General features: G+C 41.0%; 2 protein-coding genes and 1 non-coding gene across 4 annotated transcripts in view; all 3 read right to left on the bottom strand.

Moving 5' to 3' along the window:
- NAT10 (N-acetyltransferase 10) overlaps positions 1-8,301 on the bottom strand; it is a 36,000-nt gene extending 27,699 nt beyond the window's left edge. Inside the window, exons 1-5 of one of the 2 annotated variants that reach the window (XM_058688601.1) lie at positions 6,771-8,301; positions 4,700-4,822; positions 4,296-4,387; positions 3,536-3,707; positions 1,701-1,823 (exon numbers count right to left, since the gene is read on the bottom strand). In XM_058688601.1, coding sequence (XP_058544584.1) covers positions 1,701-1,823; positions 3,536-3,707; positions 4,296-4,387; positions 4,700-4,807 — 495 coding nt within the window. In that variant the 5' untranslated portion in view covers positions 4,808-4,822; positions 6,771-8,301. The other variant, XM_058688602.1, reaches the window with a different exon arrangement.
- LOC131488923 (U6 spliceosomal RNA) lies at positions 2,756-2,862 on the bottom strand. Its single transcript, XR_009250310.1, has one exon. It is a non-coding gene; the product is annotated as a U6 spliceosomal RNA (small nuclear RNA).
- Positions 8,302-10,804: 2,503 nt separating the features above from the next.
- The window catches only part of CAPRIN1 (cell cycle associated protein 1), a 38,762-nt gene continuing 32,591 nt past the window's right edge, over positions 10,805-16,975 (bottom strand). The window contains exons 16-19 of the mRNA XM_058688600.1: positions 16,170-16,364; positions 15,579-15,679; positions 14,470-14,533; positions 10,805-12,940 (exon numbers count right to left, since the gene is read on the bottom strand). Of these exons, the coding sequence (XP_058544583.1) occupies positions 12,876-12,940; positions 14,470-14,533; positions 15,579-15,679; positions 16,170-16,364 (425 nt within the window). The 3' untranslated portion in view covers positions 10,805-12,875. The remainder of the gene's footprint in view (positions 12,941-14,469; positions 14,534-15,578; positions 15,680-16,169; positions 16,365-16,975) is intronic.

Genomic DNA, 16,975 nt, shown 5'->3' with positions numbered 1-16,975 from the left:
TATTTGCTGGAACTGGGATGGATCATCAAATGCTAAAGGTAATGTTTTTTATTACAACAAACATCCTCTCACCTCGGCTTTGACCTTTTCCACATTTTATCCAGCATCATAAAATGTGTTCGTTCATTCATTCAATAAAACACACATACCAATCGTGAACCAGACATGCCGGGTATACACCAGTATTCAATAAAGCAGGACCTCTGTTCTCATGGAGCCTACAGTCTAACGGTCAGAGGGAAACGAGTAAGAAGAAAAAAAAAAAAAAATCTGGCAAATGCTCCAAATGAAAAACAATGTGCAGTGACAGCAAATGGCAGGGGTGTGGCTACTTACATGGTGTACCTCTGAGGTGAGAAGCAGGCGGCAGGGAAAAGGGGGAAGGAGGACAAACAAATTGATGTGGGCAAAAAGTCATTCATTCATTCACAAGTATTTAACGAGTGCTTACTAAACACCAGGCACTCTTCCAGAATCAGGGAATGCACCAGTGAGGAAAACTAAGTCCCTAACCTCATGAAGTTTACAGACCAGCACAGGGAGGCAGGCAACAAACAAATAAATATATAACTTTAGGTAGCTGGCAGATGCTATGAAGGAAAACCAAGCAGGTCGAGGAGTGACAGACAGAGTCTGTCCCACAGAGGAGGGGGTATGTGGGCAGGGACATGAATGCAGTGAGAAGCGGGCTGTGCAGATATCCCAATGGCAACAGCAAGTGCACAGGCCATGAGATGAGAGCATACTGAGCATGTCTGAGGGCCCCTGAGGAAGCCAGAGGGGCTATAGGAGCAGCAGTGACGGGAAGCAGCTACTAAGATCTGTGGAAAAGTCCATGTCCCCGCATAAACGCAGCTTGTGAAACCCTGAGGCCAATTCTAACGCCATTCCTGAGCAGGGCCACAGGCCTGTGACTAAAACCTGTCACAAGGAACATGCAAATGGCAATACTGATGGGGTCGCAGACTAGCTGTGAACCCACAGAGACATATTCCCACTCCTAACCATGTCCTCAGCTTTGGGTGGAAACTACCCCTCTCACAGTCAAATCTCTTGCCAAACTGGGAGTGGAATTGGCAAATGTTCCTTCGTTATCCATTAGCATGAGGACTGGTGGGCAAGTCTGTGCATGGTCCCTTTTTGGTAATCCAAAATGGGGGCACTGGCGTGGCTCTTTGCAGAATACCATTCCAGAAATGTAACTACCTAATAACTGCCACATACATGAATCTCACAGGTATAGAATTTACAAATACCTGAAAGGAAATGTGAAATTCAGAGATGCCTGGGCACACTCAAGGTCACTGACTTTCTCTGCAGTGACCTTCTCATTACTTACAGTCAAAGAACTCCCAACCCAGACCTTGTGCTGACTGCTCACTAAAGCCGTTCAACAGGAATTTTTTTTTTAACGTCTACTTACTTATTTTGAGAGAAGAGGAAAGAGTACACACAAGCCGGGGAGGAGCAGAGAGAGGAGAGAGAGAGAATCTCAAGCAGCCTCCATGCTCAGTGCAGAGTCTGACATGGGGCTCGATCCCACAGTGAGATCATAACCTGAGCCAAAATCAAGAGTCGGCTGCTTGACCAACTGAGCCACCCAGGTGCCCCCTCCATAGGAACTCCTAAAAGAAAGTGGCCAACAGCAAAAACACACTTGATGTGAAACGCCACAACTCAGTTAAAAACCATATACCTACCATGGTCATTGTGTACAACTGCTTGAGCGAATTCATGGTCCGTAGGAGGATGACCACCAGCCCACCACCTTCCACTGTTTCCACAGTTCTGGCCAGTAAGTTTGGAGTTAAAGCTTCAAAATCCTGAAAGAAAGAGACCTCAAAAAGGGCTAGTCACACAAAGAGCACCCCCGGGGAAGTTTAACTAAATAAAAGGAGGGCTTCCGAACACGAACCCAAGACCATAGCCCTCACTCGACTCAGCAGGAGGGGCCCACACACCTCCCTTTACTTAGGGGCACAAAAGAGAGCCCAGCACTGGGCAAGAGGTGTATCTGGTTTTGTATGACAAAAGTGTGTCTAATAGCCTCACACAAGATCCTATCTGGGAAGAAATCCTCTCCAGTGATTTGCACTTGTATTTCACAAATACCTCACGTTCGTTTTCGGATGTGTTTACATAAAACCTGTCTGACAAAACTCAAACTGCCCCACATGGGGGAGCCGCTGCCTCAAGGAGCCACCTTCACTGCACCTGGTAACCGTGGTGGCCTAAGAGCACTCACTACCAACCAGTGGCCAGGTGAGAAGAAGCAAAATGCTCCTTTCTAGTCTACAAGGTGGGATGCAAGCCAGCAGTATGGGACAAACAAGTGGAATGTAAGAAAAATAAACCAAAAACTTCCAATTCGTGATTTTTTCCCCCTCATTCCTTTTTTTAATTTTTTTAACGTTTATTTATTTTTGAGACAGAGAGAGACAGAGCATGAACAAGGGAGGGTCAGAGAGAGGGAGACACAGAATCTGAAACAGGATCCAGGCTCTGAGCTGTCAGCACAGAGCCCGATGCGGGGCTTGAACTCACTGACCGCGAGATCATGACCTGAGCCGAAGTCGGTGGCTTAACCGACTGAGCCACCCAGGCGCCCCCCCCCCTTTTTTTTTTCTTTCCAAGATTTTATTAAAATCCAGTTAGTTAATATAGAGTGTAAGGTTGGTTTCAGGAGCAGAATTTAGAGATTCTTCACTTACATGTAACACCCAGTGCTCATCCTAACAAGTGCCCTCTGAATGCCAAAACTATGCAATGCTTCAGGAAGCTGTGTGTCACCCTTGCACAGGGAGCGTGCTACTCCTCTCTGTGTCATTCCAGCTCTAGCATATGTGCTGCCAAGGCGAGCACTTTCCCCTCATTTCTTAACTTACCTTTCATAAGGTACAACTTATGACATACGTAATCCTGGTACTACATGCAAATGATAAACACGCACCAAAACTGGGGACGGGGGCTTAAATGTGTTCTCCTTTCGGGGTGGGAGGGGTTGGGGGGGTCACAGGTGTCCAAGAATCAAAGGATAAAACAGAGACCGCCAGAGCTGGAAACAAAAAAAATGTGAAGTTTGTTCTGGCAAGACAAGAATACCAGAGAAGAAATGTACCAGGAGTTCTCTGTGGAGGAAAAGTGAGGGGGTTTTAAGGACTACGCCCAGCCAGTTAAAACAGGTCCCACTGCTCCCTGCTCACCAAAGTCTTCGGCTACTTCCAGTTAGGATCTGGGAATCTGGGGTCCCTCTAAGTTCACAATACTTTCTTTCTCATCCTCAGCCGGTTAGAACCAGCCATGATGGAGCACCTGGGTCAGTTTTGGTATCTCTAGGTTAAGCGTCGCTTTAAGTGGAAAAGTTTATTTTTACATGGGGTGAGTTACCCAATTTGCTTTGGAAAGTGGCCAACTATTCCACTGATACTGCCTGGGGGAGGCTGTATGGGTCAATCTTTCTCCTTCCTGTCCGCCTGTTCTTGAGGGGAGCCCTCCGCTCTCTGACGCCAGTCCCAAGCTGGAGGAAGCCACCCACCTGGAGAACGCACATGCCAAAGGTGTTGCCCAGGATCTTGTGGGTTTCATTGTAGTAGCAGTAGCGGATGTTTGTGGCCGCCACGAAGAGTTCAAAGGGGTCATCTTGCTTTATGTTCAACGTCCCATTCTTTATTTTCTTCTGTAGCTGTCGCATTCTTTTCTTCCGGTGACTGCAATCACCCACCCACCCCAGGAGAGCCAGTTAACCAGAGAGGCTAAAGGGGTGGGAGCAGGGGACAGGTTCACTGATCACCCATCAAGACCTTCAGAGCCAGAAGGAACTCAGCTATCGCAGGGCCAACCCCCTCCATTTAAAAGTGAAGGAAAGAGTAGAGAGGTTAAGAGGATGGGCCCGGAGCCAGGGGTGAGTCTGTGGGGGAATCCTACTGTGCTGCCCTGGCACCTTCCACAGATTCTCATCTTCAAAAGAAGGGTAACGAGAGTACCTAAACCTCCTATTTGGCTAGACCAGAGCTTGAAACCAACCTTGGTGACCTCATTACCTTAGTCTCAAGCCAAAGCTTCTACTACACAGTGCCGTTCCCCAGAAGACCTGGGAAAGGCAAGGTGGCTTTGAAATTTATCGTCAGGAATGAAAGAAGGACATCAGCTCTATTATTTTCGCTATTTGGAAGAGTCCTCAGAGGTCGCAGCTCCCTAACAATCCCTGAAAACCTATGTCAGAAAATCATTTCCTGGCATTTAATTAAGGAGCAGCAACTATAAATGGTATGGGACACTCAAAAGGCCCAACTTACCTGCTAAACCCCAGCTCTTTCTTATAACACCACAGCACTGAAGGCCGAGACTTCACAGTTGCTTTGGACAACATGTGATGGAGTATGACCACCTGCCAAAGGAAAAAGTCACAGAATCTCATGGCCAAAAGAGACCTCAGAGACTGCCAGACCTCATTTTGACAGATCTGGAAAGTAAACAGAGGGCCAGGAGAGGGCAGTGCCCAGGTAGGGACTAGAAGCCCGGTCACACACTCTTAACCTTGCGCTCAGTCCACCCCTAGGTTCTCACAAGGCATTTTATGTAGAGAAAAGCAGTCAAAGGGACCTTAATGTTATTATGTGCTGAAACCTCAGAGGAGCAGTAACAAGCTAACTGTGGGACAAGACACGAAGTCAGCCAGGAAGTGTTTACGAGGTCTTACCTGGTCCTTTCCTCGGTCTCCGACTACAACAAACAAAGACCTTTGCCTTTCAGCAACTCCATTCTCAATGAGAATCCGGATTCGGTTATCTACTTTCTTCCGATGCATGGTGAAAGACTATCACTGAAAGAGAGAGAAAGGAAACACAACTGGACATGAATGCCAGATTCTGGGTGAGGAACATTAGCTGGCAGCCTCTTGGGGGACCAGGAGCTATGCTAAGGCACGTTGGGAAGTATCATTTTACTTAACCCTCAAACTGCTCCCTAGGGAACATGTCAGTCTCATTTTTAAAATTAGGAAACTGAGGCTTGGGAGGCAAAGAAAATGTTTCCTCAGCATGGAAGTCAGAAGGGAAGCTGTGTTTCATACTTCTATCAAGGAGTTTTTTAAAAAACTTGCAACAATGCTCCACAAAATAGAATGATTAAAATATATGATGGTATATTTGTGAGAGAATAAGGCAGTTTTCAAAAAAGCTCCTTCAAAATCACTTTCAGAAATTATCTAAGGATATGGATAAAGATGCTTATGAGAAAACTGACATCACAGAACAAAGCATACCATCTTTTTAACACATGTACATAACATGAAGGGAAAAAAAACCTGAAAGAAAACACAAAAATGTAATTTTTGTGGATGGTGAGACTGCAGGTGGTTCTTATTTTGTTCTTTTGTTTTTTTAGAGTTTTTTTTTATTCATATGCATTACTAATAAAATCAGAGAAAGGAAATCAATGAATATTACTGTGATGAAATGTGTCCAACTGTCTCCTCAAAGGAGAGAACCCCGTACTGAAGCCTGTACAGGCAGACCTTAAAGTTGGGATTACGTACAATACAATAATGCATTATTACCACAAAAAATGCACCAAAGAAACATCAGGAATATCAATTATATTTCTACAACATTGAAGGAAGAATGACAGCCTACCTAGAAACTACACAGCCTGCTGCATTCTAAATATAAAGTTCATTAATTGAACCTTAAGTGTGCCTTAACTGTCCTTCTACCCTCCAATCCAAATATGGATTTTAGCAGTGCTTTCTTAGTATAAAACATTATGTTACAATCAATGGCTCCTTTTTTATAAGGAAAGGAGCAAGTATAAAGAATTCAAGTATTTTAAGGAAGGAATACGACAGGATTCACACTCAAATTTGCCCGACTCCAAAGCCTAAGCTCTTTCCAGCTCCCCACGCTGCCCAACTTGTCAGTTGAGTTGAGGCCACAAAGAGATCACACACAAATCAATCAATAACTAATTAGTAGGGACTGCTTTTTGCTCTAGTTACTGTGGGAGCCCCAGAAACAATACCAGATAAGACTTAACTTCAAGGAGCTTTCATTCTCCTTGCAGAGAATATTCAAGAGAAAGAGATAAGGGACAATTTGTCTAAAGACAGATAAAACTAGACGCAAAAGTAATAGTACAGCCAATAGTCTGATGAAGGTCTGAGATTACCGTGGGCTGGAATTGCCATGGAAGGCTTAACGTAGGAAGAGGGCCTTGAAAGGAAAAGAAAGAACTATTCCTCATTCACTCGTCTATTTGTCTAACAAGTAAACACAGTATCTATGTGCCAGTCACCATTCTAGATGCATTAGCAAATGAAACAAGTCCTGAATGTGACTCCTGAAAAAACAGTATAAACGAATGAGCTTAGACAAACAAATGAAAGCATGGGAGGATCTGGAATCAGACTGCCTCGGTTTAATGCCTAGCGCCAAAACCAGGAACCGTAGGCAAGCTCCGCGGAAAGCAAAAGTGTTGTCACCTCCCCCCCCCCCCCCCCACACACACCCAGACCCCCAACTAGAGTTGCCCAGAAGGTGGAGATGGAGCCACGCAACCCCGGAGAGCGCTCGAGAAGCACGCGGAGAGTGGCCGCCAATCGGGGAAGAGGAGCCCGTCATCTAGGAGCGAGCGCCCGTGTGGGCCGGCAGTCGACGCAGGCCGAGCATTGGCAAGGATACAGAGCCCTCATCCTCGAGCCGGCCACCTCTGGTCCCAAGCAGGACACAGACACCGACCTTGGTACCCATCCCCAGCCATCCCGTCTTGGGTACCTGCACCCCGAACCCAGCGGATCCCAGCCAGCAGCCAAGCGGAAGCACGTGGGGAAACCCAATTACTCCAGAAGCCCAGAGGGAGCGGCGGGCTGCCCCTAGCGATGCCTGACCGCGCGCTCTCAGCGCTGGCCTCACTCCGCGACGCGCATCCTGCTCAGGCACTGAAAGGCTCCATGTGCGCGAGCGCACTATCGGCGCGGTGCGGAGTGCGTGCGGGGACTTTCGGCAACCATGTCTCCATGTGATGACGTCAGATGCCCGGGAGGCGGAGCTGCAGCCTACGTGCCCAGCGCGGTTTTGGAATTTTAGTCTCTGCTCCAAGTGGCACGGGTGCGATTTGCCTCTCGTATCAGAATCAAGATGCCCTGGCTCCGAGGGACAAAATAAGCGCTTGCCGCTGTGCTGGGGCGAGCCCGGGTTACCAGACAGGCCCGGGGCAGCACACGGTAAGGGGGTCCATGGCTCTTAGTGTTTATCCTAGTTATACGAGACGACCGACTCCAGGGATCTGTGCGTAATTTTACCCTTTTATTTAAATAACTTCCCATTTTAACGTGACAAAATGAGGAAACTCGGTCAGCAGATCTATTTTATTCACTTGATCTTCCACACCTGAAGAAAGGACCCTGTAGACCTGTCGGAAACTCAGTATTTCTACCCACCGGTGCGGGTACTTTGTAAATTCCCTTTAGGCCTAAACTGGACATCAAATGATAGCGCTCTTCTGAAAATCAGCTCTGGGGCTCTGCTCTTGTTAAATTACTTCTTCCTCCCGCCCAGCTCCCAGGCGAACCCGCCCAAGCATATTACAAGCACCACCTATATATTTTTATACTACAAGAACCACCTGTATATTCTTATACGTTGTCTTTGGGCCAGATTGTTGAACTTCAAGTAAACAAATTCCAACTGCTTGCTTGACATTTCTTGAATACCTCAGATTCAAAATGTCTGAAGCTGAACTCCTTCCTCAAACCAAGACACTTCCAATTCCAGTGTAATCATCACTACTACCCATTTTTAGTCCAACACCCATCATTTTCATATTCGCTCAACAAATGTCAATATGCCAGACACAAGGGATAAAGTGACCAAAATGTTTTTCACTTATAAAGTTTGCGTAATTCTGGGTAAGCTTTAAGTGCTATTAAGAAAAAACTGTCCGATAAGTAACTAAGGGTATGTTTTAGTGGTGGACATGGAAGGCCTCTGAGCTTATGACACTGGAGCAAACACCTGAATTTAGAAAGAATGAACGTTAAGAATATTTGAGTGAAAAGCCTTTGCATGCTTGAAGATCGACTAGTGAGCAAGAACAAAACAGTAGGCAATTAGGCCAAATAATGAACACACATAGACCAAAATTTAGGATTTAATTCTAGGTATGATGGGAAAACCAGTGGAGTTTGGGGAACCAGGAAGTGACAAAACTTGACTTGTCCACAAAATCACTACAGGATGATGAGTAGAAAGAGAGCCATTATAAGCTACTGTGGTTACTTGTCCTAAGCTAGTAATAGTGGTGGTCAGAAGTAGATGGCAAGCTACTTGTAGATGGTCAGAATAGATGATTCAGGATGTATTTTCAAGGTAGAACTATGTGGATTTGGTTAAGGACTAGATACAGGGTACAAAAGAAAGTATACCCAAAGTATTTGCCCTGAGCAAATGGATGAATGCAGGTTAATGAAGAGATTGACTTGGAACACTCAAGACTGGAGTAATTGGGGACCTAGGAATATTTAGGAGGAACTAAAATACTGATTGTATTCAAAGTCCTGGGATTAGATGGGATCGCCTAGGGAAGAATGTAGTTAGAGATCAGTCTCACGACTGAAGCCTGGATTACCCAGGAAAGGATACTGAGCACTAAGTGAGACAGGAAATATGTAAGATCCATTCACTACTGCCCTCCACTTTATGTTGTAATCATTTCTCTCACGGGCTACTCCCAATAGACATCTCTCGCCCCATACAGATTGTTCTCAAAACTGCATTGTGTATTCTTTAAATGGCAATTTTGTTAGGTCACCCACTATCCTTTACCCCACTCCTGGCCCCCTACACACACAGCTTAGAAACCTTAGTTTCCAACTGTTCTTAAGAGACAAAACATGGAACATAACTGTAAAGCCACCTGTAGTACTCTTTACCTGTTTTTCAGCCTCTAACTCTACTAAAACACATACTCCTACTTGAGCAGATAGCTTTCTCAGTCCTGGAAGAGTGTGCCTTTCTTTAGATACGCTCTCTTCTCCACTCCTCTACCTAATTACTCCTCATCCTTCAAGTCTTAGTTCAATTATCCCTTTCAACAAAGTCTTTCCCAATCATTTTGACTAGGTCATAATTTATTGCAGTCATGGCCTTTATAGCTGTCATCAACTCTGTTGCTCCATCACAGCATTTGCTACATTTTTGTGTCACGACATCATTATCTTTGAACAGACTGCTCAGTGAAAGCAGGAACCACAGTGATTTTGTCACCACTGAATGCTTAGTGCTTGCCATTATGCTTGGCAAAGGGACACCCAAACTTGCCAAATAAAGCCTTAGTTCACTGGCTTAATACGGTGTTTCCCTAATATAAAGACAGTACTTCAAGCAGTACGTACAAGTAGGAATACACCAAGAACTGCCTTTACTATTTACTAGATCAGGTGGTCTTTTCACTGCCTACATTCAATGAGCTCCTGACTGAAAGAAGGTGGTGGTAGTCTAGACTCTTGAGAAGACAAGGCTACCAGAGAGATTTTCTGTTAAGGTTTTTCCTCTCCTCTCACAAGTAGCACTTCAGAGCTTTGCTGGATACTATACACAACTAACGCAGACTTCACTCAAGGACAGTAAGAAATCAGATTTTAATATTTAATCTATGTAATTTAAGACATTCACTATTCTTTTCCAGTATTTTATAGAAGTCAGTCAGAATGAGAAAAGGTATAGAGATAAGCCTTAACAATTTACTTTCATTTTCCTGATGGTTTGCCCTCCCCACTGACTCTACAGAAGGGATAAGCTTAAGGGCAATACTGATTCTTTGAATATAATTTATAGCCAAAGTGCTTAATAAGAACTCAAGTGGGATGAGGATCCAGGAACTTAAAGATGAAATGAAGAAGGGTTTGAACTCAGTGCTTACCTGTATCTCAATCCCCTAATTAGATATATTACTGAAAATATAATGAACAGTACAAATTTCCTAAGACACTCAGGAGGCTGAATACTCAACTGCTTCTACATTTTATGAATTGTCAACAGAGCACTTCAGTTATTGGGCCTTCTGAAAATAAACACATTCTCATGCCTCCTATAAGTGGAAAAGTCTCCCACATAACAGAGTTGCATATATAGGAGACAAAAGAACTGTAGAAGCTAACTGATAAAAAATGTTTCAAAGGATATTTGTTTTAATATCAAGATACAGTGATTGCAAAACTCTTCCATATTCAGTAGGGATATTAAGATCTAGAAATAGAACTGCTCTAACCAAGGTCATCAACGACATTCTACCTTAAAGCTCTAAAATAGAAGTCTCATTATCCACAGGAGATGATTGATACTGTGCATTTACAAAAGTACTTTATATGTGGAGTCTTACTATACCAAGAAGCTACAGTGACACACATGACAGTCATTTCCTTGCAACTCTGCTAAAATATGCATTTGACCAAACAAAAGGTCTTCTGCAGGTAGGACAAGTATTCACATATTATACAGAACACTTAGTACCAAGACTCAGATCTTAACGGGACTTTTTAAAAAGTTCTCTGCCTCATAACAAGGCACCTCCTTTAAAAAATATAGTCTGAATTGAGACATAAAAGCTTTACATTTAGACTGTGATAGAATGCCAAAAAAAAAAATTATACTATTTCAAAAAGAACGACTCTTTTAAAAACATACACAGAAATAATGAAACTACTAACACCTTTACACATTCACAACATCTACACTAATGCATAGAAGTTTGAAACCTAGAAAGCATTTCTCCCCCATCCCATCTCTGAACTGATTCATAGAGATCACTGTATGAAGAATCACTTATTTACTTCAATTTTAAATGTCATGAAATTATTTTCTACACAGATAGCAAATTTAGTTTTGTATATAGAAGGATTGTAAGCATACACATCTAGGGATTACCCAGTAAACCATGAATATTTTATCTATTCCCCGTGAAATACAGCTAACATATGGTTGTGGTACATCCCAGGCAGATGTCATTTAAAGCACACAACGGGAGGTGCTAGCCAAAGAAATACTCATTTGTAAAAGTAAACGTATAACCCTTGCAATATGATGTACCACAACCACACATGAGAAAAGTCAGGAACTTATTTTATTTTAAAATAAACATTGAAGATACCCCCCCATTCCCCACCACCCTACAAAAAACTTTTGAATGTGGAATGTTCAACAGCCTATCCATTTTAGGTTACAAAACCAGCAAAAACTCCAGTTGTCTAACAATGAATGTTTGAGAATCGTTCTTGTGTTTTGTTTCTGTTTTTCTTCAGTGGCTGAGCACCTACTGGAAAAATTCCTTAGCTAAAGGCTAATAAAACAAAATTCAATTTCTGCACAGAAAATACCATTAACTTAGTATTAGTAGCCTTTGCTGAAAAGATGGGATTAATTCTCCATGAAGTCAAAGTGGGATATGACAAGCAGCATTAAGTTCATAGGCACACAAAACTAGTGCTCAAACTGCTAGCAGAAATTCCAACAGTACATAAATTACTAAACTGTCATCTCCATCAAACTTGTGACTCTCCCTATGCATCTAAGTGAAGGAATCGCCACTTTGAATAGAAATGCCTCCATGAGAAAAAAAGAGAATTCAATTAGGGTTAGACAAAAGATAAATGCAAGTACTACAGAAATAGCTGCTGGAGATAACCATAAAATTTGAAACACTAACAATGCATGGGGTGAACCACATAAGCTGCTAGCTGTTGAACACCAGTGTTTCAAGATACAACTTTTATAAACATGTTTTATTTGTTTTGCTTATACCATCAGAACTGAAACTACTGTCTGTCATCTCCCTAAAATAGGGAAATCAATCTAAAACACATACTGGTGCTTTTCAAAAGATAGCAATTTAAAAGGGTGGTAGCAGCAGGCATTTCATATCTTTTTCTTTTAAAAACCTTCAGGCTGCAGGAAAAACATGTGACCAAGAGTGTTATGATTATCCATTAGATATTTTCATCAGTACCTGTACCAATTTAGGTGACAATACAGCAAGATCCGAGGATTAGTGACAGACAATGTATGTTATAAGGAATGATATATAGTACCAATCCTTATAAAAGTCATTGTCGAAGAAAATGTTAAGTGTTCAAAAAGGTATCTAAATACTTCACATTTAGTACAGAAGCGGCCATCCAGATTACATCCCATATTTGTTGCATATTTTTCAAAAAGTGCCAATCAAAGCCTAATTTTGCATTTTGGCTTTGTCTTATACAGTATCAGCTGTTAAAAAGCAATTTACATGTGTTTTTAACCAGTCGTTTGGCCAAGGATGAAGAGTGCTGTGTCAAAGCTGGTAGCCAGCCTTATATTAAGGGCCCATGCATAATTTGGTATGCATCTTAACGTTCAGTGCTCCAATTTAACTGGAAAAGCTGTGAAATGCAGTTGTTCTGCCAAACCACACTCCACTCCTTCCTTCTTCAAGGGAAATATTTTAGTTTTGTCAATTACCATTGAATAACTCTAGGGCTGACTCGTAGATTTGATCCAATGTCAAAAGTCAATCTTGCTCTTTCCAAGCCACTTCAAATAACTATGGAGATATCACCCCGTAAAGTGTATTATGTTTTACTCCTAAGCAAGGGTGAGGAATCTGAGTATCATGTGCAAGGCTCAAGATGACGCTTAGGACAGAACATGCAGAATAAAAATAGTTTCCTTCCATATCCAGGTAATATAAAGCTGACAATTGTAGTCCTGTCTTTATGGGATGAAAACAGTCCCTTTACAATAAGTTTCCTGAAAGGGAGAACAAATAGATAATAACTCTTCTGGTAACATATTATGGTACACTGGCCAGTGTGTTTTTGGCGTTTAAACATAATCCTGTGAATCAGATTAATTCACTTGCTGAGTGTTCATTTGCGGCATCCCTCTGTTGGGTCTTGGGGGCCCTCCACGACCTAGAAGACAAAAATGGCATTTGGTTTTTCTTTCAAATATTATTTGTTTTGCCTTCAAGCAGATTTTTCATCTGAAGTCAAGAAGCATGTGGGCAGCTTGTCACCACATTATTAGGTTTAAGAGGTCAATTCTTCAGTGTTCACCTGTCCTGGAAGTTGTCATGCGCAAATTTGCTCATGTTCTCTAGCTAAAAGAAGAGTAGAGCTAATGGAGTATTCCACCAGTACTCATTCATTCATTCATTCAACAAGTATTTATTGAGTGCCTACTGTGTGCCAGGCACTGTCATCAGGCGTTGGAAATAGATACAGCAGTGAAGACAGACAAGGTACCTGCTCTCATGGAGCTTACATTCTAGTGTACACTCTAGCTTACATTTCAGTAGTAAGTAACATCATACTATCAAAATTAATAAAAGCACCAGAATGAAAAACAGACCTTGTTACCTAAACTGTTAAAAAGAAACTACATAACATTCAAAATTGTATAATGACTTGTAACAGATAAAATAACTTTTTACATGCTGTTAAAACAGATTTTTAGCTACCAGTCAACTCAACTTTCATAGAATATGCTACAAGGTGAGAAAGAACATAACCCACATTCACATGCAAATATCCTTTGATACTTCAAGTCAATAATTCCCAAGTGATCCATTACTTTAAAAATGCACCTTTTTGCTGGCCAGTTTCTACTAGCATTGAAATCAAAGTACTTTGTAATTCCTCCTTAATATACATTTTATACATGTGATGGCCAAAACCTAGAGGAAACCTATTCAGTTTAACTTCCCTTAAATCAGAGAACCATTTAGAACTTCAGATCATATGAAATGCTACCTCTAATTGTTACACAGGTTGACTTTCTGCCCAAATGAGGAAGCAGTTTTCCCATGGTAATAGACAAAATCAGAAACTCTAAACCTACAATTTTTAAATATAGTTCAGTAAGTTAGTTAGGATTTTGTATGTTTTACTTAAAAGTCAGAAATAATTTGACATTTATATCGCTATTAGTGATCCAAAGGCATTGAAATTTCAATTAGTTCTATCATTTCTAAATGGTTCTCTAAATGTAACTATGGCTTATCTGGCCATTAAAGTGTTTCTGACTCTAAAATATAATATGCATGTTCAAAAATGAAAGAGGAATAATAAATTTATATAAATGTTCAATCTCATTCCAAAAATGTCTTACAAAAATGTTTCAGTAAGTACTTCCTAAAAACATTTAGCAGGTTTTAGGACCTGAAAAATAATTTGCAGTTGGAAAAACATTTTTCTAAGGAGGAGAAATGTTCTAGTTTTCAAGACAATTTATATAGTAACAGGGAAAGTCATTCAAAAAATTAAATTTGGGTTCAAGGTAAGTTTTAGAAACAGAGCATTTCATTTAATCCCTAGCAACAAGTCTGGTAATGATAAATGTATTCCTAACATGTAACCTACATGCAGACTATGGAACAGCTCTTCCAAGGCCAGAACAGAAGCTCCACTTAGGAGCTAGGATCACCACCACAAAATATTACCTCGTGGGGCTCCCCGTGGTCCACTCTGCCCAGAGCCTCGCTTGAAATTCTGCTGATATCCATCCTAAAAGACAAGCTAGTTAGTACTGAAGAAAACGTAATTTTTTTTTAATGCTTTCTCATCTATCTATTCTTAGTGTCTCACACAGAACACAAAATTTGTCCTTATTCTTTTTAGACATTTCAATATATGATAGCCAGAAGTTATTCTTTAATTTACTTGTTACTTTCAAGAACATTCAATGAAATATCTCTGCTCTTAAAAATCAATTCTTTTTTTTCTCCGACACAAATTTATTTTTATTTAAGTGTGATTAACATACAGTAGTTTTAGGTGTACAATATAATGATTCAACAATTGTATACATTTCTCAGTGCTCAAGGTAAGTGTACTCTTAATCTCTTTGATCTGTTTCACCCATCCCCGCTATCTACATCCCCTCTAGCAACTACCAAATTTGTTCTCTATTTATAGAGAATCTCGTCTTTTGTCTTTTGTTTCTTAAATCCCACATGAGTGAAATCATATGGCATTTGTCTTTCTCTGACTTTTTTCATTTAGCATTATACCCTCTAGGTCCATCCATGTTGCTGCAAAAAGCAAGATTTCATTCTTTTTTGTGGCTGAGTGATATTCCATTGTGTATATATACATCTTCTTTACCCATCTATTGATGGGACACTTGGGTTGCTTCCACATCTTGGTTATTAGAAATAATGCTGCAATAAACAGAGGGGTGCGTGTATCTTTTCGAGTTAGGGTTTTCATTTTCTTGGGCTAAATACCCAGTGGAATTATAAGATCATATGGTAGTATGGTTTTTAATTTTTTAAGAAGCCTCCATACTGTTTTTCATAGTGGCTGCACCAATCTGCATTCCCACCAATAGGGCATGAAATCATTCTCTTTTTAACAGACTCTAAAAAATGAGTACCTATACTAGAGTGCTAGGGAAAGCAAAAGTCACCATTCTCCATAATAAAGTATCTTGTAAAAATGTGCAAAATTAGCCTCAAATTACTTAGTTATCCAAGTCCAAACAACCCCATCAGTCTGTTTCGTTGGCTTATTTAGGTCAGGTTTATATTTTAAAGCAACTTCTACCTACCCGTTGATAGCCAGAGTAGTCCCGGGGAGCACTGAACTGAGACTGTGTGTAACCACTGTTTGGAGTGTTAGAGAATGAAGGGCGGTAACCATCATATCCTCCTAAAATTTAGGACAAGAAAATAATTTTCTTATCTAAATATGAGAAATTTTTACTTTCTTACTACTGACCAAGGGAAGAACTGAAAAATTATAAGCCATGCCAGTAATTCAAATTAATTTCTAATTTCCCATCCTGATCCAATCTGTTCCTAAATTTCTGAGTATTAATTTCCTTAGAAGAGGACATTTCACCCATCCATGCACACATACACACCCCACATACAAAAAAAAATCCCCATAAACTCTGATAATGGAAAGCAATTATCCCCTCAGAGACATGGAAAACATGGATTTGACACATACAAAAAAACCCATTACCAATTTTGTCAATTTAAATAACCTACAATATACTAAAAACGTTTAAATGTTTAAGCTGTACATGAGAGATTAACGCAGAGATACATACATATCTTTCCCAAAAACCTCATGACATATTTCTATTTTACAAATCAAAAAGGAACAAGAACTTGCTACTTTTTTTTTCCTTTACCTCTGAATCCATTGGCAGGGCCCCTGTATCCATTCATTAAGCCTCTAGCACCACGGGAGCCACCACGAGACACACCACGACTATTGTAATAGGGCTGACTGCTACGTGGAAATCCAGTGTTCTGCTGGGGAGGCTGCTGGTGGTTACCAGTCACTTGATGGGGCTGGTCCTGGGAACCATGGTAAGTGCCAACCACTATGATAAAAAGAAAAAATTTATACACACACACACACAGCTCATTACAATTTGTTCTTTCACGTTTCCTGGGTTAAGAAGTGTCTTATACCTTCTCCTCAAATCATCTTTAAATAAGTTTTCACATTTCCAATAAGGAAACCTACACATAAGTCCCTATTTTTCTCCTGCCCATATGTTAAGCAATTCTCCAACAACAGTTCCAAACTTTTGGAAGCACACAATGTGTGAGAGCACAAAACTCTATCCCTTCCAAATGGAATGAAAACCTGTATTATTAAACATCTTCTGAGAGGCATCTGCCTATTAGCACAAGAGACCCACAATAATTCAAAAGATCTTACATACTAAAACAGTACAATTACCACTGTGTATCATTTAATTATTTTTTCACTATAAAACTCCTTAGTGGTAGAAGCTTTCTTATTCTTTTAAACTTCCCTTGACACGTTAATGAAACCTACAAAACCATGCTCTCCCATAGCTAAACAACCATATGGTAGAGTACTCAGTCAATTATGAAGGTAAATTAGCAGAAGTCTTATACCTTATACCTCCTTTAATGCCTGATTCCATTTCAAGTACTTTTTTTTTTTTTTTTTTTTTTTTTT

The sequence above is a fragment of the Neofelis nebulosa genome, chromosome 10 (assembly GCF_028018385.1).
Source record: "Neofelis nebulosa isolate mNeoNeb1 chromosome 10, mNeoNeb1.pri, whole genome shotgun sequence".
Lineage (NCBI taxonomy): Eukaryota > Metazoa > Chordata > Mammalia > Carnivora > Felidae > Neofelis > Neofelis nebulosa.
The sequence above is the reverse complement of the archived record's forward strand: the minus strand, read 5'-3'. Positions and strand labels throughout refer to the sequence as shown.